Source organism: Zalophus californianus, chromosome 6 (assembly GCF_009762305.2).
Source record: "Zalophus californianus isolate mZalCal1 chromosome 6, mZalCal1.pri.v2, whole genome shotgun sequence".
In the NCBI taxonomy this organism is placed as follows: Eukaryota; Metazoa; Chordata; class Mammalia; order Carnivora; family Otariidae; genus Zalophus; species Zalophus californianus.
Window position 1 is genome coordinate 82,639,293 of NC_045600.1, and position 24,799 is coordinate 82,664,091.

At 57.1% G+C, this 24,799-nt stretch overlaps 1 protein-coding gene across 10 annotated transcripts; it reads left to right on the top strand.

Moving 5' to 3' along the window:
* Window positions 1–24,799, top strand: BAHD1 (bromo adjacent homology domain containing 1). 10 transcript variants are annotated; one of them, XM_027571442.2, is made up of 9 exons: window positions 1,316–1,435; window positions 8,464–8,538; window positions 13,416–13,466; window positions 16,018–17,454; window positions 19,228–19,610; window positions 20,535–20,694; window positions 21,102–21,178; window positions 21,934–22,034; window positions 22,518–24,799. In XM_027571442.2, the coding sequence occupies exons 4-9, from the start codon at window positions 16,032–16,034 to the stop codon at window positions 22,705–22,707; spliced, it is 2,334 nt and encodes a 777-aa protein (XP_027427243.1). In that variant the 5' UTR covers window positions 1,316–1,435; window positions 8,464–8,538; window positions 13,416–13,466; window positions 16,018–16,031; the 3' UTR covers window positions 22,708–24,799. The 10 variants fall into 10 exon arrangements, with proteins under 10 accessions (XP_027427245.1, XP_027427239.1, XP_027427241.1 ...); XM_027571441.2 differs by lacking the exon at window positions 13,416–13,466; XM_027571443.2 differs by lacking the exons at window positions 1,316–1,435; window positions 8,464–8,538 and adding an exon at window positions 12,178–13,020 and having other exon boundaries at window positions 13,160–13,466.

Sequence of the window (24,799 nt, forward strand, 5' to 3'; positions counted from 1 at the left end):
CGTGTGACCTCAGCCCGCTGTGCCCACCCACCCCGCTGACCCCGCGAGCGTGCTCGGGCTTGGAAAGGCACGTCTGTGGGTGTGAGACGGAGCCACGGCATTCGGTGACTAGGGGAAGCCAGGTAAGTGTCCACGCTCGGTCCCATCCCGGCTTGGGGACGCCAGGGAGGGAGGCCAGCCGGGGCTGTCAGGCTGCCCGCCCCCTCCCCCCTCCCCCGGAGAGCTCAGATGTTGCCCGCGGTGGTGGAAGAGGGTGTGTGGGTGTCAAGGACTCACAGACCAGGCTCTGCTGTCAGCTGGGAATGGATGAGGGTTCCACACTCTGCTTCTGAGAAAGGTGAATTAGGAGCTGGAGTGGGGGGCGGTAGGTGAAGGGGAGAAAGAGGAAAAAGAGATGCGGGTGAGGGGTTACCGAGCTAGGACCGACCTTGCTTGAAAGGAAAGGAGACGTGGCAGGCAGGGAAGTCGGAAAGATGAGGCAAGGGCGGGAGGGGCTTCTCAGCAGTCGGGGCCCTTTCGCTGGAGTCTGGGGCCCTTTCTGCAGGAAAGGGGGGTTGTCCTCGCTTGATTTTTCGGCTGGTCTTCCCGAGGCTTTGCCCTAGGGGCAGCAGCCGCTGGCGAGGGTGGGGTGTTTCTCGGCCCGCAGTTTTCTACAGTGGGTGCTAAGGAGGAGAAGGGGGAAAGGGGATGTAGAGGGGTGACGGCCAGGGCGGGGGCGAGATAAGATTTGTCGGGGGGTGGGGTAGCAGCTGGGGGATTGGGGCGCCAGGGTCGGGTCACCATGGGATACCGGCTCAGGCTCTGCAGCCGAAGAGAAAATCCAAGAAGCCGGCAAAGAAAACCACCCCCCGCCACCACCCTTGGCACCGTACCCCTCCCCCCAGGCCCCACCACTCCCCGCACCGCCTCCCCCGGCCGCCTCGTGCTGCCCCCTGCGTTGGGACGACCGACCCACGGTTCTGATTGGTCGGAGACCGGGAGGGGGAGCCGAGGGCCGGATTGGCTGGCGGGGCCAGCGCAGGGCGGGGCGGCTGATTGGCGGAGCTGGCCGAGGGGCGCGCTGCTGATTGGCTAGGGACGAGGAAGCAGGAAGGAGGGCGGCGGAGGCTCCGCTCTCGGGGAGTTTGTGGGGGAACCGCGAGCGGCGTAGCGGATCCCGGAGCCCGGCCCCCGCCGCCCGCCCGTCCGGCTGCCTGCCCCGCCCGTCCGGCCCCCGCCGTCCGCCCGCCCCGGCCAGGCGCTCCCGCCCCCCCCGACGGCCCCGCCCGGCCGCGGCCCCCGCTCCGCCCGCCCGGCCCCGGCCCCCAGGAGGAGGCGCTGACGCAGCAGCGTGGAGCCCGGGAATTGAGCGCCCCCGGGGGGTTCCAGCCGCCGGATTCCAGCCCGGCCGGGGCCTGCGGGCGCCCAGAGCCGCGCCGTCCGCGCCACTGTCCGGGTGAGCTAGGGGCCGGGGTCGAGGAAGGGCGGGGGGGGGAGGAACGAGCAGGCGAGAGGGAGCGAGCAAGGGAGGTAGACGAGTGGAGGGGAGAGGACCGGCCGCCCGTCAGCGCGCCCCACCGAGCGCGCCGCGCCGCCGCCCCCGCCAGCCCGGGAAGGGACGGACGGACGGACGACGCGAAGCAGGTGCGGCCGCCCGCTTGCTCGCGCCGCCTCCCTCCCCCCGGGTCCGGCGCCACAGTCCCGCCATCGGGGAGCGTAGCGCGCCTCGAGGTGACAGCCCCCGGGGGCCGCCCGCCTCTCAGGCTGGGGGCGGGGTGGGTGGCGGCCGCAGGGTGGCAGCTCGGCCGGGCGGCGGCGGCGCGGGCGTCCCGGGCCGCGGAGGGCGGGAGGACGCCGGTCGTTTCCTCGCCGCGGTGGAGCGGGCTCGCCTCCGAGTGCGCGGGCGGCAAGGCCCCCGCCCCCCCCGGCGCGCCCCCTCCCCCATCGCGATCCCCGAGGCAAGGGGCCGCGGCCGGGGGCGGCGCCGCGGGATCGCCCGCTCAGGGTGGGGGGCGCCCTCCCGCACTGGGAGCTGACCGGTTATTGCTGGATGGGGGGCTGGGGCTGGGGGCCACACCGGGGCCGCGGGTAATGTAGACCTGACCCTATCGGGATGGAAGGAAGGGAGGCGCCGAAGACGGAAGGGAACCGGTTCGAGAGGCAAGCGTGGGCCGCCGGAGGCCCGGCGGAGACCGTGCGGAGCGGCGGCCGAGTCCGAGGTGGGGCGGGGGGGATCGAAGTTGTCAGACCGCCTCCAAGTGACAGCGGGACCCGGTGCTCGAGTCCCGGCCTGGTCTGGCCCTGCCCGCCTCTCCGCCTCTTCTCCGGGGCCGGGGGCCAGGTCAGGTCGGGCCCGAGGGGCCCACTCCTCGGTGAAGCGCCGGACAAAGGCGGCGCCTGAGCGGGCGCAGGTGGTGGCGTCGGGGAGGGGAGCAGGTCCGAGCCACCCACCCCGAGGGGCGGGCGGCAGGGCCGGACTCTGCCCCAGGGATTGCGGGGGCCAGGGTGCCCGCCGGGAGAAGCTGCGGCAGTGGTTCACCGCTCCAGCGGCCGATCACCTCCCGGTTCTGGGAAGAGTGGGGTCGGCTGGAGCAGAGGGGCAGAGGTGGGGTTGTGCACACGGTGGGCCTGGCCGGTGGTGACTGGGTTAGGTGACAGTCTGGTGAGCCACTTTAGAGCCTGCTAGGAATGAGGGGTTTCAGCAAGCAGAGTCTGCCCATGAGGAGAGGTTTAGTCTCATCTGGGACATCTAGTCGCCCATTGTCGACAGTCTTAAGAAGGTAGAAGACCAGTTGGATTGGAGACTAGGAGATTCCCCCCCAAATGTGCTCCAGCAACCCATCCACAACTGTTTTCAGCACTTTTCTTTAGCCAAGAAGATATCTACAAAGGATAATAAGAAGCTGGAGTTTATAAATCCAGGCAGGAATTTAATGATTAAATGAAAGGGTTCCAGTCTTTTTCCTTTGTGGCACCCGAGAGACTTTCCCACTACCCTCTCCACTCCCATGTCTTCTGAAAACAGGAGAAAAGGGCCCTAGAGGGAGCACATGTCCTGGAGGGACATCACTGTCCTTGGCTAGGTAGAGGACACTTGGGAACCAGTGACTTAAGCCCTTGAGTGCCTCTGTCCCCACCAGTGATCATTTCTAAGCTGGATGCTGTTTTCCATTTGTAAAAACCCACTCAGAACTCTCAGGGCTCCTCATGGTTCCCTATACCTCTTTGAAGAGTTGGGATCACAAAGACAGGGGGACTGAAGCTGTTCTTGAATGTCCACTTTTGCTGAGATTCTGGGTTCAGGTCCCACCTCAGGTAGCTGTTGGTTAGGAGCTTCTCCCAGCTGAGGCCCATTGTGGGAAAGCTGCATGCCAGTCTTGTTTAGTACAGGCAGGGAATTAATTCAGGGCCACCCTCCGACCCCCTCCTCAGAAGGGTCTGTACCCCAGCCTGGGTGGAGTTGAGGCTTGTGAGAAAGGGAGGTATTATCTCATGCAGGAGACTAACGTTTGTTCTGAGAGGATTTAATTGTATGTCTAAGATTCAGAGAATGATGAATTTCAAGGCCTTCTTGCCTCCTTTAGGGCTACACGGTATGTGATTTCTTTTGGTGTCAGTCAGATGGGGATGACCTGGTCTGGCCCCTGGAATATAAAGGGGAATTGCGTCTTTGACAGGCTCTTACCTGGCCGGAGACTCAAGTCAGTCTGGTCAGGTGTTCAGGAGGCTTTGCTCTGGAGAGTTTACTCCAGGGAAGAGTTTCTCTGCTTTTCACATCTCCCTCCTTTCCTTCCTTTCTGTTGTTCTGCTGTCCCCATGGCAGACCTGTGTTGTCCTGGTCGCCTTTTCCCTCCTGCTTCCTCTGGCCCTTCTGATCCAGTCTGTACACAGCTGCTAGATCATTCTTCCGAAAGCACTCCTTCACCCATGTCATTCCCCTGTCCACACGCTTTCAGTGGTTCTTCTTTTCCTGCAGCCTGACCCTAGATGGATCCCTTAGGCTCTCCCTTAGCCGTGCCAGGCACAGTTCTCTCCCCGCATCTTTGTTTCTGCTGCTTTCTCTAGTTGTCCCCAGTGAGGAGCCTCTTGCCTTCCTCTCCTCCCACCTGAACCCTACTCATCTTTGTCAGTCAGGCCACTCCAGGCCACCATTGCTTGCCTCTGAGATTGTGACCCTGGATTTTATAACATGGTGTCTTCTCAAGTGGTTTTGTAGGTTGGAGGTTTCTTAAAGACAGGGATGTTATGAGTGTTAAAGTAAATGTGTGTGTGTGAGAGAGAGAGAGAGAGAATATTTTAGGATTTCTGGTATACTGCTCTGCATGCTGTTTCATTGAATGAATAAATGCAGTTGGCTGCTTAGTTGATTGGGAACAGGGGAAACCTTCCCTTCTTCCCAAGAAACGCTCAATATGGAGTCCTTGGTGGTTTCCAACCTATTTTGTCAAAGGCACATAGATAGGGCAATGTTTGGGGTGCTTTAGTGTGGGGAACAAATGAAACTTAGCTGTTGTTTCTGATACTTCGGCTGGTGGAGAGTCCATCCTGTGGATTGCTCACATGACACCGTATAGACACAACTTAGAAAAGGGCCGTAATGCTGTTTTGCTCCTACCCCGCCAGGCCATTTTCTGCACCCGGCTTTGCTGCTCTTAGGCAATTTTCCTTGTTGTCCATGCTAAATGAATCCATATGTTTTATCTCTTCTCAATCCTGGGTGTAAATGAGGGACAAAACACGGTTTTGAGAACAGAAAAGAAAAAGATTCCTGGGTCTGGCCCGTGGACAGGACTTTTGGGACTGGCATTGGAAGAGGTGTTTATCACTGACATCAGAGGCACAATCAGCCCCACACCGGACTCACCCTATCGAAGGGAAAGCTATGATCCCAGCTCTCTTGGAACTTCCGTTTTTGTTTACCATCAGACCTTGGACCACGGGATGGGAAAGAGAACTGGTGACTGGTTTGACTCTAGACAGTGAAAAAATAAATTCTGCATCCATCCCCTTTCCCCCAAACCTCCCTTTTGTGCCCCAGTTTGATGATTAATGGGCCAGCATTTCCCTTCCAAGCGGGAAGGCCACCCCTCACAGTTGCCATGGCAATGCAGACCGCTCCCGTCAATTAAAAAAAATCCCTACTACTTCTCTCCTCCTTGCTTCTACTGTGGCAGGAGACAGGCTACCTCAGAATGCATCTCCAGGGCTCTCTCCTCAGCTGCTCAGGCTGTTTGGCTGTGCGTCCTAGAACACAGTCCTTCTCTCTTTCTGGGGTCTGCCGGAGTTTCATGACCCTGAGCCAGTTGTGCCCATCTTGGATCCAGCAGCCCCTGGAACACGTCTGTGAAGAGGCAGAGAAAATGACTGTTTTTATTCATCCACAATGCGAATTAAAGACCAGAATGAGCCCTCGGCTTTCTTTTCTTTGGGGGTTAAAAAAATTCCCTTCCCACCTTTTCTCTGATAGGTAGAGGTATAAGTTGGGGATGGTTTTGACATCCATAAAGGAAGTTTCAGTAAACCTGGAAGGAATTCAGCCTCCCAACATACATACTTCACATTGAAGTTGTATGGGGATTTTCAATTTATTGATTGTCGTCTCTTCCAACCTCTCTATCCTAGCATTTGGGAGGACCTGTGTGTTTTCATTTTATCTGTCCTTAACTCCTCTTGGCCTTGCTTCAGCAACATCTGGCCTCAGCGCCCTGTGCAAGGTGAGTCATTACAGAAAAAAAAATCTTAAGGGGAAAAGTCTCTGGAGTTGAGAAGTAGCCTGTGTTGAACTAAGGCTGCCAGCCGAAGCTGCTGGGTTTATGGAGCATTATATGAACAGCCCCAACATTAAAGGGCCTCCTTTTTATGAATGGGTTGTGAAGAATGTAAATAAAGCAGCATCTCTCAATGGGGAAGCATTTTACATAAGCAGTACTACCCTGGCCCAAGTATTTATGGGAATTTGCTAGCACAGTCTGGCAAGACTCACTTCCTTTGTGAACTTGCCATTGTGCGGGGGACTTCGGAGGGACAAGGAGAGTGCTTCGTTCGATACCGAGGGCAGCCCCAGCACTTCTGCACTTCTGGGTCCATGGCCTTGACCAGATGGGCCAGCTCATGGCTAGAGTGCCTGTTAACGTTGAAAAGGCAGGAAATACAGAGAATATTCAAGAACTCGTGAAGATTAGCAACGGAGGCTCCTGATGCCCTGGGCCCTGAGATTCTGCAGCTCCTCACCCTCTGGGCTGCTTCGACCTCCCCAGGTCAGGGGTCCAGGGAGATCTTGATGGATGAAATCCTGCCTGGTTTTATGGGAGGCACCTCACTGGAATAAAATGGGCCGGTTTGAATTTCAGCTCCTTTATGTTTCCCCTGCCCACCTCCTGGTAGTACCACTAATGAGCAGTAAACCGGCTAACAGGGAGGAGGAGGAAGAGGCTGCAGAGGCCTGCTCCGGGGCAGACGGCTGGCCGGACAAGCCCCCTCAGCTCCACGGAGCTCCAGTCTCCCCCTCGGCTTTGCGGCTTTACCAAGCTGAGCAGCGGCTGCAGGCCCAGGGCTTCCAGTGGCAGAATTGGTGCCCTGCCTAGGCCATGTGCTGTAGCTGCTCAGGACCAGAGGACTGTGGGTTTGCTGAGCAGGCCTCAGGGCAAAGTCATGTCCAGGACTTTGTATTGTGTCCTGGGAAGGATTTTTGTGCAGATTCCATTTTTCCCAGTGGGAAACACCTGCAGAGGATGGTTGGTTATTCACCTGACTCAGCGTCCTACAAGAAAACAAAAAACATTGTCCTTGAGAGCCTCTGCAGGCCTGATCCACCAGGAATAAACAAATGGGTTTGTCTCTGAGCCTTTCTGAGATTTGAAATGGGAATTTTTTTTTTTCCGAGGCACCGTGACCAAGTTACCTGAACGGAAGAAATGATAAGTGACTCCTCGTAGTTAACAGGATCAGTGCCAGGCAGAAACTTGGTGTCTACATCTTTTTTTCACATCCGTTTCTTTTCCAATGGGTTTGGGGGGACAAGGTGCTTTGACCCCCTGCCCTTGGTTCAGGAGGTGGGACCTTAAGGTATGCTTCTGCCTTTTGTGACCCCAGGTTCTCACCTGGAGTGGTGGTGGCTGCTTCTCTTTCCTTTCCATCTCTGACTCCTGTTTGCTGCCGCCCTACCCCCCACCCACCCACCCCCCAGTCCCCCCATGAGGCTCTTTCAGTTTCCTGCCTGCAGAGGAGAGGGGTGGCCCACCCTTGGGCCCTTCTCCAATTTGAGCCTCGCTGTCTAATATGGGGCGGGGGAGGGAGGGAGATTCAGTTTGTTAATCACATTCTCGTCTGGCCAGGTGGTTTAGAGGTGAATTATTAAGGTTTAGAGGATCCTTGTAGAAATCATGGGAAAGGTGTTAGGGTGCTGTTTGATGCCAGGATACCCTAACAGGTATGCCAGAAGGGCAGATGGAGTCACATTCCTACTAGAGTCAGAGTTGGCAGGCCCTCCTCAAGAAGTGAGGGGTGTCTCCTGCCGTGTGCCTGGAGGGGTTCACACAGATTCCACAGGACGGAGAAAAGAATTATAAAGTAGATTAAATGACTATAAGACATGATCTTCAGAGAAAATTGAAAGGACTTAGATTTACTCAGCCCAAAGAGAGGTAGCCATGGGGCAGTTAATACATCTTTGAATATTAAGATGGCTGAGCACATGTCAGTCTTTTTTGCAGTTTGCGCTGGAGGGAGATTGCATCTGGTTCAAGAGATGTGGTGAGATGTGTGGGAGCCGTCTATAGCCTTCTCTTTTGGATTTATTGTAAAATCAAGACAACATCCCTTCGAAGCCCTTTACCCCTTCCTAGGATATGAAATGGATCTCTTCCCAAAGCGCATATGAGAGTTGACTGGGGACTCTGAGCAGACTTTGCTGTAGAAACAATTTGTAAAAGTATGTGTATGTTCTCTGGCCCGCCGCGCCATCTCATTGGAGTACATCTTCGGTTCCTTTGTGATGTCAAATCAGGAAAAATGGCTAAAAAGTTCATACCGACAATTGAAACAATACAGAAAATGTGAAATTGACTGTGCAAGTTGATCTGGAACGTTGGTCCGTGAGCCAGCCAGCTGTCCTGTGTTGCAGTGGGGGTATGGGCTTCGGGACTGACCCCACCTGCCCCGCCTCTACCCTCCGCAGCACGGGAGTGTGGGCAAGTTCTTTTACCCCTGTGTACCTGTTTTCTCCTTGTTTGGATGAGATGGTGACAACCCCCTTATGTGAGGATACATTGTGAGGATAAATGAAAGTGAATGTCACACGTTGAGGGTGGTGCTGGGCACATAGTGAGTGCTTGACAAACATTAGCCATCCTGTTAGACTAGAAGCCTCGGCGGTGAATCAAGTATCCCCTACCCTGCACACTTCAGAGATTCGGGGACTGATACCGCTGGTTCTTTGCGGCTGAGTTCCCCTGAGTGTCTGTGACATTCTTTGTCTCGATACAGGTGTGCCTCCAGTTCCGCCCCTGCTGGCTCAGTGCTTTGGAGTAAGAGGTGGAACGAGAGGAGCATTTTCCTGAGGTATAGCTGGGCAGGTTGGGAGAGAGAGGGAAGAGCATGGTAGTGGAAGAGGGTGGTGCTACATAAATACACGAGGTTACCTTCAAGTAGCCCTGTTGAAGTGTTGATCACACTGAAGAGGCACAGCGGACTCCTGGGAGTTGGGGAGAGTTGGGGGGGAGTCAGAGTTCCCAAGTGATGCCGTCAGTCTAGAATAGAAATGTTAAATGGGGTGGAGCAGGTGGGCAGCCAGATCTTTGTTCATTCAGCAAGCTCTTATTAAGCCCTATGGGTGAGATTTAGTGCTAAGGCAGGCAAGGCCCACCTGTCCCCATGGAGCTCGCATCCTAATGAGGGTGGTACTAATCACTTAGTTAATTAGTTACCTGTGAGGTATTTGTGTTGGCTCCCCGAAACTCTAGTAGGGTTTGCCTTGTGGTTCTGACTGTGCTGGTGGAGTGTTGGGAAGGCCTGGTCTTGGGTCTTGTTCTTTGTTGCTGGCTTACTCATGAGGTGAGCCCTCCACCAGGGAGTCTGAGGGCAGAGCTCCCAGCTTGGCCTGGCCAGCCAGTTTTTTCTGTTCAGGACAAGAGATAGCACCTCCAGGCTTGGCAGACCATCTTAGAAATCTAAGTTGTTGGTTCCTGCAGTGTCCTGGTGGTTGAAACAACACATATTCTTTGCTCTCCTGGGCAAGTGTCCGGAGCAGGCTGATGAGCTATTGTGTTTTTTGAAGAATTGTGTGTCAGAAGCATGACATTTCCTGTTGGTTTTGTGGAGGGCCTGTTGCTGAGCTTTGGAGGGCCTGTTGCTGAGTTTTGGGGGTGCCCTGTCTCTGTTCCTTTTGATTTCTCCCCCACTGTTAACTGCCCGGAGCAAACGGGTCCTGCTCCAAGAGTAGATGTGCTTCCGGCCCAGCCTGGGCACTGTGGAGTGTGGGTGGGAAGGTGTGAGGGAGCCTTAGCCTGGAACTCTCTTGTCCCCCAGGCTGGAGTAATCTTACATGGAGCTCCTAAAGGTAAGTCTGGGAACGGTTGCATTTGTCTCCTGCCTCAAGAACTTCAACTTTGGTCTGTTGCTCCTTCCTACATCCAGATATTTATGAAGCAAAGTTCTCGGGCCGTTGTTCCCTCCCTGTGCCTGCCCAGCAGGAGGCAGGCCCTGGGCCAGTGTCAAAATGCAGACCCAGATCCGATTTGGCCTCCGTGAAGCTGCTGTGGAGCCAGAGGTCCCCACGCCAAGCCCCAAGCACCCTGTTACAGTCCTTGTCATGCTGTCTCGTTCTCTTTCTCCCTACCAGTCCAAGCCCCAATTTTTTCGTCTCTTTGGCATTTTTCTTCAGCATTTAGCCTCATACTTGACATACAGGGGAAAAGAGTGAGCTTGTATTGAGCACTTTTGTATCCCAGGTATTCTGCTAGGCACACATTCTCATTTAACTTGATCGTCATAACAGCTTTGCTGTGTAGACAAGAACACCAAAGCTTAGAGAAGTTTAGGCTGTTAACCAGCCCCACTTAGGATCAGCGGCAGCATGAAGTGGCTTCTAGCAGCTGCGGGTCTCACATCTGCTGTGTTGAGCCACGGTGAGAGGTCAGCCAGTGTTGGCTGAATGAGTAAGGTCACAAGAGATGCTGTGTGCCTGGGAATGAGCAGCAGGTACTCTGGCTTAGCTGGACTGGCACCTGCGGATGCGGGTCTACCTTGTGTGCACAGGGGGTGTGCACCAGGAAGAAGCTGGGGAAGGCATATCACCTAACGAGTGTACGTGTGCCTTTAAGGAAACCCTCTACAAACTAGTTTTGCATTGCATGTGATTACCTTCTGATTTGTCAGGTTAGAGTTTCTTTTCTTTTCTTTTCTTTTTTTTTTAAAGATTTTATTTATTTATTTGAGAGAGAGAAACAGCATGAGAGGGTCAGAGGGAGAAGCAGGCTGAGCCGGGAGCCCGATGTGGGACTCGATCCCAGGACCCTGGGATCATGACCTGAGCCAAAGGCAGTCACTTAACCAACTGAGGCACCCAGGTTAGAGTTTCTTAAAGCAGAGCACCATGGTATGACTAAAATACAATCCCCTCTGCCCAGTATCCTCGTTCGGTGGTCCACGTGTGTATGTTGACTTCTAGATCCTAGGGGTACACTGTCTCTCTCACTGTCAGCCCCTACCTTGCCCCGCAACCAGGGCACTGGCAATTTCTAGTGAGGAGATTCCTTCAGCTCTTTTGTTATGGCAATTCTCATATAAAATCAGAGAGTCCCTTTATAGTTTGACTCAGAACTCCCCTTCCTCCCCACTGAGATTTGTGTTCCTTTACAGTAACAAGAGGCAGGCTGTCCGGCTTTGCGTCTGAAGCCAGAAGTAAGTGGGGTTCTGGATACTTGGGTGCAGCTCTGGGCCTGTGTGTGTGGACCCTCCTGCTGGGATGGTCATAGCAGACAGGAGCAGCCAAGATGGGGGCCGGGGGCTGGGCCAGCCGAGGTACCAGACGCAACATGGCGTGGGTGTGAACGTTTGCTGCCGGGGTGCTGCCACCTCTCTGGGCTCCTGGGGGCCTTGAGTGTGAAGTGGGAAGAGCAGGTGGTCTGACAGGCCATAGATCAGCTTGGTGCCTCCAAGGACGGACCCAGCTCCTCAGATGGCCACCAGACCCGAAGGGACTCCATAAAACGAGCTGTTTCCAGACGGGTCGGGCCAGTTCCCTCTGGTGGCGTGGGTGCTTCCTGCCGAAGTGTTGTAGGATCCCAGCCTGACTACAGAGTGAATTAGGTGCCCACAGTCGGTGAGGCGGGGCCAGTGGCCAAGGCCACTGCTTTCTCTTTGGGGGCAGCACCCTGGAGGCTTGGGCACTTCTACTGTCTGTGGGTGCTCATGCTGAAGCAGCAGTCCCACGGCGGGAGCTGGCAAACGCACGCCTCCTGACCCCATCCCCTGGGCCTTTCACCATCCAGCTGAGTATTTCCCAGAGGCATGGAGCTGTTGTTCAGGGTTTGTTGGGGTATAGTTTATGCCCCTGTCCTCTCATTGTGTTGTAAACAGAGCCCCCCACGAGTCCCTCCCCCCGCCCCCAGTGTCTCCATCTTTCTCCGGGTTTGACACTTGGGTGTCTTTAGTAGAATACAAGCAGAGCAGAGTTCAGGTGCAGGCTGAGTTTTCCGATTTCTCAGAGCCCCCAGGGCTCCAGGCCCCTGATGTGGGGAACCCCCCAAGCCAAGGGCACACTGCCCTCCTCTGTCTGTGGGTCCGGAAGGCGGGGTGGGGCATCTGCTAGCCTGCCTTTGCGGAGACTCCTGTCATCCTCACCACCACTCTAAGTAAGTTCCTTCTGATGTATCCGTTTGAGATGAGGAGTCTGAAGTTCAGGGAAGTTAAGCTGTTTACCAGGGGCAGAGCTGGCTTGCAAATGTGGGGCTGCCTCCCTCGAAGGCTGGCTTCTTTCCAGTTTACCGGCGTGGGGGGGATTCAAGAGATAACAGCCGTGGCTGAACCTGGCTTTATCATAAGAGTTTCAGCAGCTTCATGAAGTAGCACCAACTACATTTAAATGAACAGGAGCCTGCCTTTGTGGTCTTGCTGCGTTTCTTCTCTGATAGGAGATTTAAGAAGCTCAGTGCTCATGAAAAGCTCTTATTCCTTTGGGGGGACGTTACGCCAAGAGAGCGTGCACAGGAAGGCAGTGCTTAACTCAGTGCCAGTTGTGTGACTTTGGATATCATCGAGGGAGGCGGCTTGGGTCCGGGCCCTTCCTGACCCTCACCCAGGTGACTACCTGGTCTGCCTTTGCCTGAGACCCCCCTGAATACTTTCCTCCTATGAAAAATAAACCAAAAAGCCTGAGAAGCAGAATTTAAAGCGCAGTGGGTAAGAGAGGTTTCAGGAAGGGTAGTAGGGCAGAGCCCTGGGTCCTCAACCCCTAAGAATGGAGGTGGGTGTACAGTCTAGAGCTGAGTAAATGAGGGGTGGGGGGAGAGCTGTGGCCAACGTCTTCCTGCCCCAGGGCAGCCCCTGCTTACAGGAGTGATCTAGGCTTGACCCCCTGGTGTTCCCTTCAGTGCTGCCCAGAGCCCACACTCCCCAGGCCTCTGACCCTCCTTTGCACACAGCCGCTGGGGTGTGTCTGCCTGTGAGAGTGGGCCCCGTGCGTGCGTGATGCTGCTGCAGCCTGAGGGCAAAAGCCAAGTCCTCCCTCCCTTTCTGCTCCTGTGTGGGGAGGACTCCTAGCCCTGGACAGACGTGGGATGCGGGATATCGACGCTTCAGCTGGGCCTGCTGGGCCTGCTCTCCCCCTCAATTTCGTGACCCACAGTGCCTGGGCCTGTGACGGCCTGTTTGCTGTGTTTAGAATACACTTGTGATTTTGGATTCAGCCTGTGGTTTGCTGGGTCTCTGGTGTGGAGGACACCGGCCGGCCACCGTCCTTCATGGCAGCTGGCTGTTTGCTCATCGGAGCTGGGGACAGTCAGACTGGTTTTCTTCAGTGCGAGCTAACTTGACACAGTCTAGGTGAGCAGTGATATGCCCTGGGGAGTCCCTCCTAGGAACCTTCTCCCAAGGGCACCGGACTACCTATGCCTGGGAGGGCAGGGCTTCCCCGAGAAAAGGGTGGTGCTGCGAGAACCCACGCACCCTTGTCTCTCGGCAGTGGTAGGAAGCTCCTGGCTGGGCTAGTGTGTGGAGACAGGACAGCAGGAGGATTGGCCCAGCTGGAATGGGCACCACGCCTCCTGCTTTCCCAGGCTTTCCCCCCGCCGCCCCCCACTGAGCTGGGCCACCCCTGCAGGTTAGAGGGGTCTGGCAGTCTGGGAGCCCCCTGCACCCAGCCCCACCCCAGGGAAAAGCTGCATCTGAAGTTCTCACAAGTCCGGCTTCAAAGCATGACTCATACTCGCTCTCCTCAGATGGGAGTACCGTGAGGCAGGCGGCAGAGACCCCAGCCTGTCCTCAGGACGGTGAGTGACATTGCTGCCTTAGGTACCACATGAAAGGAGTTCTCTTGCTGGTGACAAGGGGTTCGGTGGATTCAGGAGAAGCTAGCAGGAAGCTCTTGGGCTTGATTTGGAAATGTGACGTGCACCCTGTGATTTACAGACTTCTGGGATCTGGGGACAGTGGGTGTCCCTGAGGGACTGGAGAGCTGAATGGGAGGGAAAAGAGGAAGACACTATAGGGAACACGTCCCCAAGTTCAGGGGACAGGCTCCCCTCCCAGCCTCTCCCTGCTGGGACATTTTGCATGTGGAGAGGAGGAGTCGGAGAGGGTGGGACCAGTATCCCAGAGTCCACCCTTGCAGCTGGTCCACCAGCAAACTGGGGGCATGGGGGGGCAACTACGGGACAGGCCAGTCAGCCCTCCACTCCGAGTGCTTTTGCTTGCCAGGCTTGCAAGCACCTCCCTGAGCTCACTCTCTTTCCCATCTGGCCCTTCCTTGCTCTGTACTTGGTGTCCATGTCCTTAAAGGCCACAAGCCCAGGTGACCTCAGCCTTGGCCCCCAGCCATTCCCAGGCCTGACTCCTCTGGTAACTTGGGGCCTGTTGAGGGGCTTCAGCTCTTGCTCAGCTGTGCGGTCTGTGGTCTGTTCACGGATCCTCTGTCTCCAGGCCCTTTGGGGGTGGGGAAGGGCTGGGCCTAGGCTTTCCTAGGAAATACAGATGTGCTTCTTGTTGGGGCTCCTCCTCCAGCACAGGGGTGCCCCGCGTTTGAGAAAAGGGCCTGTGGATTGTAAAGGATGCTTTTTCGGAGTGCAAGGAGGCATTGCTAATAAGCCTGCTGAGCAAACAGGAATGGGGGGCCACTCTGCATGGGGGGGTGGGTGGGCAGTGTTAGGGAGCCTAGCAGACACCTGGGATTTTTTAGGAGCTCTCCTCTATCTGTGCTTCAGGGAGGAATGGGTTTGCCTCCTGTGCCTCTGTCTTGCCCCAGCCTGGTCTCTGGGCAGTGGCAGGGCCCAGCACATGGCCAGAGCTATGCCTGGCACGGTGCCTCCCTTTTCCAGTTTTCCAAGTCCTTTCTGAGCCTGACACCCACGATGCTCTCAGCCTGGTTTTCCGAACTCTTTCTCAACTAGTACAGTGTGTGTGGGGAGAGAAGGTACCCAGTGACCCCAGCCACTGGCCCACAGCCACAGGAGCTAGCTGGGAAGGGCTCAGGAATTCCTGGGAGCCTTCAGGCTTGGGGCTTTCAGGGTTAAATCCTGGCCCAGCAGGGACTGCTCCCAGCCTCTCTGGGAGAGGGAGTATGAATAACAACAGCAGTGGAGAAATCAGGCTGGAAAGCCTGGGCCTGCTGGGTGGGGAGGGGGCTGCAGGGTGCCTGGGAGGGCAGAGCCTTGTCTGGCACCTTGTTTGGCAGCACCTTGCTTTGGACTGGGGAGTAGGTAGGGAGTGAACAGCTCAGTCGTCTCAGACCACTGACACTGACGCCTCCACCCCCCCACCCCTGCCAGTTCATTGCCTTGGCCATGCCAGCTTCCAGGTTACAGCCCAGCTCTGGCCTCTCATTCAGGACGGGGCCCAGGCTGCCCCAGGTATGTTGGGGGCAGGGAGAGTATTTGCTGAGCAGAGTTAGGGGATGCTGCCTGGTCGTGGGCATTTTCTATCCAGGGGTTTGGGCTTCCTGCCATGCCCCACCCCCCAGGCCTCTTCTCTGCCTGGCATCTTGCCTACCGGGAGGGAGACCTGAGAAACAGGGCAGGGCTAGCAAGGCAGCCCAGGTTTGGTTTGTCGGTTTGTCTCCAGTTAGTTCTTGTCTTTGATGCTTTATTTCCCTAACTCTTAGAGGCTGTTGCGTGGGGTTCCGACCCAGGAATGCTGGCTCCTGGGCCTGGCTGAGACCTCCCCTGACCCTGGACTCCTCACAGCCAGGCCTTCCCCTTCAGGGGGCTTTTCCAGCAAGACCCAGGTTATGGCTGTCTTGCTGTACGTGCCAGGCAGGGTGTCCCCACAGGCTGGACTTTGTTTTTCTCTACAGCCCAGCAGGCGGGTTCCTTACCTTAGCTCCTCACTGTCTCTGTCCTTATCTTCCTGTGGCCAATCTCAGAAGCCCCAAGATGGGGGAAGGGTTGCTAATGTTATTGAAGGAGCAGATGGGCTCCCACCACCCCAGCCCCATCCTGGCTTGGTGTCTTCAGAGCCTCTTCCTGACCTGTGATAAGTATCTAGCGGGAGAAGGACAGGTAAAGAACTGAGAACCTTGCCCCCAACGCCTTCTGTCTTCTGACCCCAGGGTCTGCATCCTTCCATAGGCTGTTGAAGGGCTTAGTTCAAAGAAGGACCCTAGGCTAAAAGAAGAGTGGGGCAGCCAGTCCTTGCACAGCTGTTGGTATCTTGACCCCACTGGACCTTTGCACTCTGGAAGAGGGGTCTTGGGAAAATCCAGGCTGTAGATAGGGTGAGGGTAGGCCAGAGTTACCGAAGGGGGAGGGCATTGACACTGGACGGGCTGCAGCAGAGGAGAAAGCAGGCCAGGCAGGTCACGGTGGGCTTCTCCCTTCTGCCCTGCAGATTGGAAGTACCCCATGACACACACACGGAGGAAGTCCCTTCCCATGCTGAGTTCGGGCCCCTCTGGCCGCCAGGAGCCCCTGCAGATGGAAGGCAGCAGTACGGAGCCGGGGGCAGAGAGTGTGGAAGCAGGCATGCCCGAGAGCCCGGGGCACCTCACTGGGCGCCGCAAGAACTACCCACTGCGTAAGCGCCCATTGGTCCCTGAGAAGCCCAAGGCCTGCAAAGTGCTGCTGACCCGCCTGGAGAATGTGGCTGGTCCACGGAGTGCAGATGAGGCTGATGAGCTGCCCCCTGACCTGCCCAAGCCCCCGAGCCCAGCCCCATCCAGTGAGGACCCTGGCCTTGCCCAGCCCCGCAAGAGGCGCCTGGCCTCCCTCAATGCAGAGGCCCTCAATAACCTGCTGCTAGAGCGGGAGGATGCCAGCAGCCTGGTGGGCACCCGTCGCAGCCGAGGGGGTGACTCTCACCGCAGCCGGGACCGGGCCGCGGGGGGCTGGTCCTCCTCCAAGAAGCGGCCCCGGCTCGAGGACCTTGGAGGAGGAAGTCGGGACCTGTCCCCAGAGCCAGCACCAGATGAGGGTGCCCGTCGAGATGGTGACCCAGCGCCCAAGAGACTGGCCAGCCTGAATGCAGCTGCCTTCCTGAAGCTGAGCCAGGAGCGGGAGCTACCCTTGAGGCCACCTCGTGCCCACCCAGAAGCAGATGGGCGCTCCACAGAGCCACCGGCGCTGAGGGCTCCGAGGCCAAAGTGGGCTAATAAGGTCAATGGAAAGAACTATCCCAAGGCCCAGCAGGGCCCTGGCTCTGGGGAAGCTGTGGGCCCACTTGGCTGGCAGAGGCACCCCGAGGAGCCATGGCCATCCGCCACCCCTCGGGGGCCAGCCAGCCAGCCACCTTACCAGCCCCTGAGCAAGGCTCTAGAGAGTCCCTTGGGGCTACGCCCCCACCTGCCTCTGCTGATGGGCGGGCAGGCAGCCTTGAAGCCGGAGCCTGGGCGCCCAGGCGAAGAGTCACCTGCCCCCAAGCAGGAACTGCACCAGCCTTCTTTCCCCACACCCCAGCTGTCCCCCCTGCCGATGCCTGGCAATCCTGCCCACTACAGTGGCCTGTGCGGTCGACCTGAGCTCCCTGCACTAGGCAGCTTCTACCTTTACTGCAGCCAAGATGGGCTGCAGTGTGGAGGCTACGCCCCCTGCCCCATGCTTCCCGAGGGCAAGTTGTCCCCAGTGGCTGCACCTAACGAGGGGCTCCTCTTGGCACCGAGCTCAGTGCCCACAGGCACCCCTTTCCAGCACCCACCCTGGGGCTCTCGCTACTGCTCTAGCGAGGACACTGGAGTGAATGGCTACAGCATCTGTGAAATGTTGCCCCCATCTCTTACCCACATCGGCACTACCTGCGGCGGCTGCCCCTACAAAATGCCTTTTGCAGCAGGTAAGCCTTCCTAGGTGCGGGATGTCCAGTCGCAGCAGGCTGGGCCATGGATCGGCGTGGGGCTCCTTGAGGTCTAGCTACTACGTGGGAGGTCGGGGGCTTTGGGAAGGGAGGCCTCCCCTAGTTTCACGCCCCAAACCGTGGAGTAGTCCTAGAAAAGGAGCCCGTGTCTAGCTCTTAGCTCTGTTCTATCCCCACTATCTATGGGGATTTCTTGGCGTGGCAGGTAGCATTGTGGTAGTGGAGGGGGCAGGGAGAGCCACCCCTCCGTCCCCATCAGGGTGCCCGTTCTTCTACTCTTGAGTAGCAAGTTGCAGGTTGAAAATAGGGCTTTTGCCAAGTTGCTCTTGTGTCCCTCTGCCTCCGTCAAGGAGAGCTAGAATTCTACCTTGCAGGAGCCCATTCCATCTACGTGCTGGCCTAGTTCAGCATTCATGGGAAGGGCGGTGGGTACCAGGCCCCGTGCCAGCCACAGGAGGACTCCTTCGCCCTGGCCATACAGGCCTTGAAGGGGAGGTAGTACCCAGACGTAGCCTCACCTTGCGAGGCGCTAACAGAGTGGGCACACGCCAAAAGCAGACAGGCAGAGTCCTCTACACAGGCAGGATGCTAACAGGGCCTAGGGCTTTGGTGTCTGCCTTCGTAGCAAGGCCCGGACACCTGAGAGGCTTCCACTGCAGCTGGTGGGACAGCCCCCCACGGGGCTCTCTCTTCCCCCAAACTGGCAGAAGTGTCCTCCCATGCCTCTCCAGGCTCCGTCCCTGGCTCCCGGGTGGAAATGAGGTGACCAGAGCCATCCTGTCTGGCAAGTCTGCCCTGCTGCTGGTGAAGTGAGAGGCCAGGCCTTACCAGGGCTCTCCCTGCCACCACCCCACACCCCTTCTGGTAGGGGTCTATAAAACAACTTTATAGACCAGTTGACTCTGGCCAGACTGGTTGTTTCAGGTTTTGGCGTGACTTGGAGCTCTAAGAAATGAGATCAGGCTGCTGCTTGGGCTTTTCCTTCTTTTTTGCATCACTCTCCCAAATCTAGACCCCTCATCCGTGGGACCCAGGACCCCGCCCCCTCGCCCTGGAACCCCAGTAAGCACCACGTGCCAGGTATTGTTCCGAGTGCTTTACATGTGGGAGGCCACATGGCATGTAATTGAGTACAGATTCTGGAGCCAGACTGCCTGGAGTGAAATGTTCTCCCCCACTTCCTTAGACATGTGACCGTGGGACAAGCCAGTAACTGCTCTGTGTCTCAGTTTCCTTCATTATAGAATGGTGGTCATGGGACTTACCTCGTAGGGTTGATGTGAGGCATTGATAAGAGAAACACCCAGGACCCCCATATGATGGTTGCCGCCCCTCCTTCTGTTGCAGGGCACTAAGAGGTAGCGTGGCTTGCCAGAGGTCACACAGCCAGTGAGTGGCAGGTCTGGGACTCATATCCCGGGCTGACCTCGGCCCCCCTGCTCCTGAGCACTGTGGGAGCTCTGGAGGAGATTAAGTCAGAGCTAGAGACAGTGTTCCCATTACCCCCTACCCCCTTCTTTCAGGCTAGCAGGGGGAGATGGAGATGGCTGTGGGCCAGTCTCCAGGGGCAAGAAACACCCTTGGCCAGTCACTCTGATGGTCCACCTTAAAGGCCCCTGACTCCACTTGCCACCTCGCCGACCTTCGGCTTCACACTCAGCATGACGACAGGAGCAGGCTCTGAAAGCAGGGGCACCAGTGAGGTTACTGCTCGTCCTCACCTGCCCTCACCCCCTCTCTCCTTTTTCCCAGAAGGCTGCAGGTCCCTGGGCCAGCTGGAATTTACTCTCCCAGAAGCCGGCCACCCTGCCTCACCTGCCCACCCCCTCCTGGGATGCCCTGTGCCCAGCGTGCCACCTGCAGCAGAGCCCGTCCCCCATCTTCAGACACCCACCTCGGAGCCCCAGACAGTAGCCCGCGCGTGCCCTCAGAGCGCCAAGCCTCCTAGCGGCTCCAAGTCAGGTCTGCGCACAGGCTCCAGCTGTAGGCACACGGCAAGAAGCAAGGCCGCCTGCAGGCCCAGCCACCCCAAGCAACCACGTGTCCAGCGCCCGCGCCCACGCCGCCGCCGCCGCCGCCGCACTAATGGCTGGGTGCCCGTCGGGGCTGCGTGTGAAAAGGCTGTCTATGTCTTGGTGAGTGCCAGCTGTTAGCGCCAGGGGAAGGGGAAGGTGGCTGTGGAGACATAGGACCTGCTGTGAGGGGATCCCGGGAACCCTTGGCTCTAGCTTCTCTGGGAGGTGATCATGCTGGCCCAGCCTGCTCCCCTAGCCCCGGCTGGTCCGGTATCGCGGGCCTTGAGGAGGTGAGGGGGTGCACAGTCAGTCGCGGCTGGTGGCCGCCATCTCTTGTCGCTGACTCTTAGGGAAGCCATTTCAAGTGTCTTCACCTCTCATCCTTGATCATGCTGTCTCTTCTGTCCTGGCTTATAAAATGGAGGACTGTCCCAGAGGCTTTTTGGATAAGTGTATGTGTAGGGAAAATTGGGCCAGGCAGAGAAAATGAGTGATCCAGGAACATCTGGGTTGAGGAAAAGAGTATCAACTAAACTTTATCGAGCTAAGGTGTTTTCATCCTCACCGCTACCCTGTGAGGTGCGTATCCCACGTTCCTGTCCTCATTTCACAGATGGGGAAACTGAGGTGTAACGGTAGATTAAGTAATTTGCCCAGGGCCGTGCCACTTTACAGTGGTGGTTTAAAGGTCAAAACCAAATTGCCCCAATAGGAAGTTTGAGGACCTTCTCAATGTTGGGGCTTGGAGCAGGAGAACTGGCTGTTGGGTTGTGTTGGTCACAGCACAGCCCCAGAAGCTTTAGGCCACTTTCCCACCCCTGTTCCTATTTTTTATCCTTTCTCTAGCCATGGGGAGCTCCCACCCCTATCCCGGCCCTAAAAGCCAGGCTTAGGGAGAAGAGACCACTATGCAAACTGCTTTTATAGTATTCCATCCTCAGTGGTTTGACTGCCCGGAGGAAAGCACGCAGAGAATGTCTTCCGCTCACTCCCTCCTTCCTCCCCTCCTCATGAGCCCCTTTGTGTCGTTGGTTTGTTGCTTAGGATGAGCCAGAACCAGCCATCCGAAAGAGCTACCAGGCGGTGGAGCGGCATGGAGAGACGATCCGAGTCCGGGACACTGTCCTTCTCAAGTCAGGCCCACGAAAGACGTCCACACCTTATGTGGCCAAGATCTCTGCCCTTTGGGAGAACCCTGAATCAGGTACCCCCTGCCCGCAGTCTCACCTGGCACTGGTCTCCTCGTGTTCTTGGCACGGAGGCTGCCTTCCCCTCAGCCGGCATCTGTCTGCTGCTGAGGGCCACAAGATGGCCTTGTGGTTTGGGTCGGATCAGCTCTTTAACCTTCCCGGCCACCAGGACCTGGGTACCTGTCCCCCTGCCTCACCTGTCAGTACCTTTTCTCCCTTCTTCCTCCATGCCTGACAGCATTCCAGGCCCCTGCATTGCCAGGCTTGGCCTGAGGCAGGGGATATGGGTGGCTGAGCCTGTAGGATTGGCCCAGGCATCGAAGTTGGATGATCGTCCTGGGCAGGTAGCCAACCTGCTTGCCTGTCTGAGTTACTCTGGGGTTGCCAGTTCAAGCCATGACTGCTTCTCCTGTCCTCCTAGGAGAACTGATGATGAGCCTCTTGTGGTATTACAGACCAGAGCACTTACAGGGAGGCCGCAGTCCCAGCATGCACGAGGTGAGTTGCCTGGCAAGTGTATCGGGGAGGGCAGGGGTGGGAGGGAGAAGTTGTGGCACCAAGAACATGGTATGGGGAGGCAGCCACGGGCAGTCAAGTCATTGTCACCTTGGACACCACAGACGGGCCTGGGTTTTAGCCTGTTTTTGCAGCACTGCCCCAATTCACATTTCAAAGGGAATAGTAACTTTTTCCTTGAAAGGGGGAGCAGGAAGGAAGACCCCCAAGGGCATGCGAGAATGGGAGCACGTGGCTACGTCCTCATGGCCCCAGGAAAGGGGAGGTGGGGCCGCATCCCTAACCCCCTTTGCCGCTGTGTGTGGCCCGAGAGGGAGGAGAGAAGAGGCTCGGGACAGCCCCGGGCACGCTACCGAGCAGTGTGCTAGGAGAGGTAGTGCTGTCGGGTGTGGTCCCTCGGCCCCTGGCCTGGGCTCCCCGGCACTTCTTGCCCTTGCTGGACCTTTCGTCTCATGGGGAAATGGGCACCACTTCCCCTCTCCTCCCCTGGGCTGGGGGTGGGGGTCAGGAGGCTGATGACATGGGGCGGGGGGTGTTGCTGGATAGGCCCCTGGCTATTCCTGAGTAGGATGGGACCTGGGAGGAGTGCCCCGGGGTGGGGGATGCTCCCTGGCTTTCTGGGCACTGGCTGGAGTTATCTCAGGTCAGGAGTCCCAACAGAAGAGTTAATGTCGGCCTTGCTTCTGGAGTTATGTGCTTCCAACCCTGGTACCAACGTCCCCCTCTCTTTCCTTGAGCCTCTGCAGAATGAAGTCTTTGCATCGCGACATCAGGACCAGAATAGTGTGGCCTGCATTGAGGAGAAATGCTATGTGCTGACCTTTGCTGAGTACTGCAGGTGGGTACTGGCTGGTCTGCTCCTCTGGCTAGCCTCTCCCCTCAGACTCCCCAGGGCTGTTTAGGGGCTGCCTGAGACTCCCAAAAGGATTTCCTTCACAGGGCCTGACCTCCCAGAATGTTCTACCTCACAGCCTTCTTCTACCGTCTGATGTTTGTAGAAGAAAGAAAAATCGTTCCTCTGAGGCAGAATGGTTGGGGCGGCGTTTGGGGGTGGTTACAGTACTCTCAGAGAACCATTGAGGAGAATTGGCAGGTGTTGGGAGGGAGGTCCCAGCAGATGTGCTCCCCCAGTGACAGAGAAGATGGACTGGCGATGGCAGAGAGGCCAGAGGCCAGAGCCCCCAGGCCAGGGATGGAGGCAGCACCAGCCCTTGTGGGGGTAGGAGGGGAGGCCCCAGCTCTCTGGGCAGGGTGGGGAAGGAGCTGATCTTCCTTCAGAGGTGGCTTCGGTAAAGACAGCAAATGGTGTGTGTCACTGCAGATTCTGTGCCATGGCCAAGCGCCGAGGCGAGGGCCTCCCCAGCCGAAAGACAGCACTGGTGCCCCCCTCTGCAGACTACTCTACCCCGCCACACCGCACAGTGCCCGAGGACACGGACCCTGAGCTGGTGTTTCTTTGCCGCCATGTCTATGACTTCCGCCATGGCCGCATCCTCAAGAACCCTCAGTAGCCTCCTCAGGCCTACACTGGGCCTGCCCATGGGCAAGTGGGGCCCGAGGCAGGGGGCACTGCTTGAAGCACAGCACTTGGTTAAGGGGCCACAGGGGCTCGAGGCTGCTGGCCTGTGGTTCTCTTGGGGGGGAGGGCAGGGACCCTTATGGGTACTGGGCCCCTTGGGAGGGAAGGGGAGGCCAGGGTATAAGGAAAGCATCACAGCCCTCAGCTTGGCCCAGAGTACCTCTCTGTGGTTGCCTGGGTGGAGACTTGAAGAAGCAGTCTTCCCTGAGGCTGGGCCAAGCCTGAGGGGCATGGGACCCTGGGGGGGAGGGGAGAGTCCTTCAGGAATAAGGCCCAACTGGCTCTTCTTTAGCCCCCCCCCCCCCGGGCCCTTCAAGGGGGGGAGGCGAGCGGGAGCCAGCTTTACCTCACCCACTGTGACCCACTGCTTCCCCATCAGCCTGGGACCAGGCTCTCTCAGATTCTAGCACAGCTCCGAGCTCCTTCCTTTGAGGCATAGAGAGCCAGAGTCTGGCTTCCAGAGCGTAGACTTTCTCTTTCTAGACTCGGGGCCTTTCCCTGGCTTCCTCCTTTGCCCCTGCAGTAGCCCCTCCGCTGGGACAAGTTACCCAGTGCGGAACAGTCATGGGTGTGGCCCACTTGTGGGTGTCAGCTTCCTGTCTGCCTCCTGGTGAGGGCCATCCAGCAGGTCTGGCTTCCCAGAAGCTAACTGGTCAACATTGGGTTTGTCATGTCTGGGAGGGCGGAAGGGAGCTGGGAGGGGGTGGGGGGCAGGGGGCAAGGAAAATTGCTACCTGATTTATTGAAGACTTTTCCTCTTGCCTTACACTTGGAGGTTGTAGGAAACCTCTTGCAGAACTTCATACCTGACTCTTCAAGCCACACCCACCTGAAATCAAACCAAAGGAGTGCTGTGGCTCCCCTTGCCCCACCACCCCTTACCCTGGTCTTTTGTAGATTGCACTAATTTACATCCCTGCGAGAATCAACACTGTATCAGTCCACAGACCTGCTGAGCTGCAGCCACTCACTCTAGGAGCTAAGGACCTGCATTTTCAGTTTGTTCCTGTTGCCCAGGGGCCCTGTTTTCACCTCATGCTGCTCCTCAGAGTAGGTTAGGAGGCTGGGCCCCCTGTTGTCCTTGCCAGGACTAGGCCTCTGCCCCCCCCCCCCCCCCCCCCCCCGCCCCCGGGGCTCTCTGTGAGGGGGCTGGAGCAGCCTCGTTCTATCCTATTTGTACCAAAGAGGAGCATTGGTGGGGAGGGGGAGAGGAGCACCGTGTGGTCTGGGCCCTGCTGTTAGCACTTACTCGGGGCAGGAGCCAAGGAGGGCAGTGCTCCTCCTCCTCCTCCCCTAGGAAGGGGCAGGCACAGACCCAGCTCAAGCTAAGGAGGTGACACTGGGTGCGGACAGTCAGGCTGGGTCTGGAGAGGGAGGTCAAAGCGAACCCCGAGGGCCCTCCCGGCAACCCCAGGCCTTGTGCTATCCCTGAGAAGACAGGCTGCTCCCGATGGGTCACTGGGCTTGGGGGAGGCCTGGAGGCTTCAGAGGTGAATTTACACATGGAAAGCCCAATCCCAAACCCTAGGGGAAGGGACTAGGGTGCCCTTGTATTGAATAAGCTGTTTGGAGGAAGGAGTGGGGCAGTAAAAGAGCTTGGCAGAGAGTGGCTGCAGGGGCTCTGGACAGCCAGCCTGGGAGCTTGCTCATTCCCAGGGTGCTGGGCCCTTGCGGCCAAGGAGCCCAGCCTCACTCAGCAGGAGAGGAGATCAAGGCCCCTCCTCCCTCGGAGGCAGGGTCTGCTGCCCAGAACTTAAATGCTTTTGAAATCTCTTAGATGTGGAAATATTTTTTCGAACCTGAAAATGCAGCTGGTAGAATTTCAATGGAAGCATAATTCATGTAAAATATATTTTAGTTGATATTTTGTAAAATGCACTTTTTGTGTGTGTCGACCCTGGTTTCTCAGATCTGTATTTCAGTGTTTACAAGGGAGGGAGGACCTTTCCTCACCTCCCTTTTGACAGAGATTAGAAGTACTTCTTTAAGAAAAAAATAAATTTGAAAAATTGTATTGATTTAGA